The sequence below is a fragment of the Seriola lalandi genome, unplaced genomic scaffold (genome assembly GCF_002814215.2).
Source record: "Seriola lalandi dorsalis isolate HSWRI2012SDOR001 ecotype SW California unplaced genomic scaffold, Sedor1 jcf7180002054977, whole genome shotgun sequence".
Classification (NCBI taxonomy): domain Eukaryota; kingdom Metazoa; phylum Chordata; class Actinopteri; order Carangiformes; family Carangidae; genus Seriola; species Seriola lalandi.
In genome coordinates this window covers 257,424-259,066 of record NW_019525527.1, presented here as the reverse complement: position 1 = coordinate 259,066, position 1,643 = coordinate 257,424, and the positions used below count along the sequence as shown (strand labels likewise).

At 41.7% G+C, this 1,643-nt stretch overlaps 2 protein-coding genes and 1 long non-coding RNA gene across 3 annotated transcripts in view; all 3 read left to right on the top strand.

The window, feature by feature from the left end:
- Positions 1–1,643, top strand: part of LOC147817281 (uncharacterized) — an 82,274-nt gene that overhangs the window by 69,068 nt on the left and 11,563 nt on the right. The window lies entirely within an intron of this gene.
- LOC147817283 (neoverrucotoxin subunit alpha-like) lies at positions 5–746 on the top strand (the record flags this gene model as incomplete). The annotated part of the gene is made up of 1 exon (XM_087171129.1): positions 5–746. A coding segment is annotated over one exon (558 nt), but the record flags the coding sequence as incomplete, so codon positions are not given.
- LOC147817282 (uncharacterized) lies at positions 1,140–1,496 on the top strand. The gene is made up of 2 exons (XR_015436492.1): positions 1,140–1,307; positions 1,467–1,496. It is a non-coding gene; the product is annotated as an uncharacterized LOC147817282 (long non-coding RNA).

Below are 1,643 nucleotides of genomic sequence, written 5' to 3'. Positions count from 1 at the left end.
ACTCACAATCGACACAAACACAGTGAACAGACAGATCAAACTGTCTGACAACAACAGGAAGGTGACACATGTGGAGGAGGATCAGTCATATCCTGATCATCCAGACAGATTTGACCACTGGCCTCAGCTGCTGTGTTCAACTGGTCTGACTGGTCGCTGTTACTGGGAGGTCGAGTGCAGAGGAGGGGTTAATGTATCAGTGAGTTACAGAGGAATCAGAAGGAAAGGAAACAGAGAGGAGTGTGTGTTTGGAAGGAACGATCAGTCCTGGAGACTGTTCTGCTCTGATGATGGTTACCCTGTCTGTCACAATGATAGAGGAATATTTATCTCCTCCTCCTCCTCCTCCTCCTCCTCATCCTCCTCCTCCTCCTCCTCCTCTGTCTCTCACAGAGTAGCAGTGTATGTGGACTGTCCTGGTGGCTCTCTCTCCTTCTACAGAGTCTCCTCTAACAAACTGATCCACCTCCACACCTACAATACCACCTTCACTGAACCTCTGTATCCTGGGTTTGGGTTCTGGCACTTGTCTAGTCCTGGTTCCTCAGTGTCTCTGTGTTGAATGTAGCAGAGAGAGAAACATTCTCACTGTTGAACAGATAGTTCAGTCTCTACATGTCTGTCTCTTTCACTCACACACTAGTTTTCAGATTCACGGATTAAGAAATCAGTAACGTTTTTGATGAATAATCTATCTATCTATCTATCTTCTTGTCTTTTCACAATAAAAGCATCACTGATAATAATCTTTGTGTTGTGTCTGAATCTGAGGACAACTGAGTCGATTCTGTTCAAACTAAAACATTTTCACAGTTTGTTTGAAAAGTCTGAGAAAAGACAAAGACAGTCAATGAAAATGTTGTTGAGGCTCTCAGTGTTGAAGGTTTACATTCAGAGAAAAGAATGAAAGTTTTGAGGTTGTTGGTTCAATCCTGAGACAGAGATTTAATGTTAAAAGCCAAAGTCCAGAGGAAAGACTGGAAGTCTCCAAGAGAAGAACTGGTTTTTGTTTCTGTCCCAGTCTCTCAAGCTGTTGAAGACTTGTCTAAAGGTTAGAGGTCATGGGTTTTAATCCTCAGTGACTCAATGAAGTTTGAAGTCCAACACTAAAAGTAGATGTGTATAAGAGACAGCATGTAAAGAGCATTTTAATATTCCTTTTAGTATAAACGTTTACACGTTTTGTTTATAACGTCTGTGCCGTCTTGCTGCTTTGAATTGATGTGGGAACTAAATACTTCTTTGCTTCTTGAGCTCCAGATCTTATCAAGAGTTTCATCAGTTTGGACTCCAGGTATTAATTACAGGTAAGATAGAGACACTGTGCAGTTAGTCCTCTTCTAACTAATTCTTTCAAATGTATCACTGACCTCTTGTGAACTATAGTGTCATTTAATATTTCTGTCTGAGGGATTTCTCTGAATCTTAATTACATCATAATATTTCTGTGTGTGTTTTGTTGACAGACCTGTGAGTAAAGAGACTGACTCACCTCACATCAGCCTCTTTCTGCTGATTTCTGTAGTTGTGAATCACGTCACTGCAGCGTCATGACGCCATCTAGTGGACGGATGGTAGAAGTACAGCAGCTGATGGCAGCTTCCTCTGCCTCACGCTGATATGAAACAGAGAAGAAGAGCCAA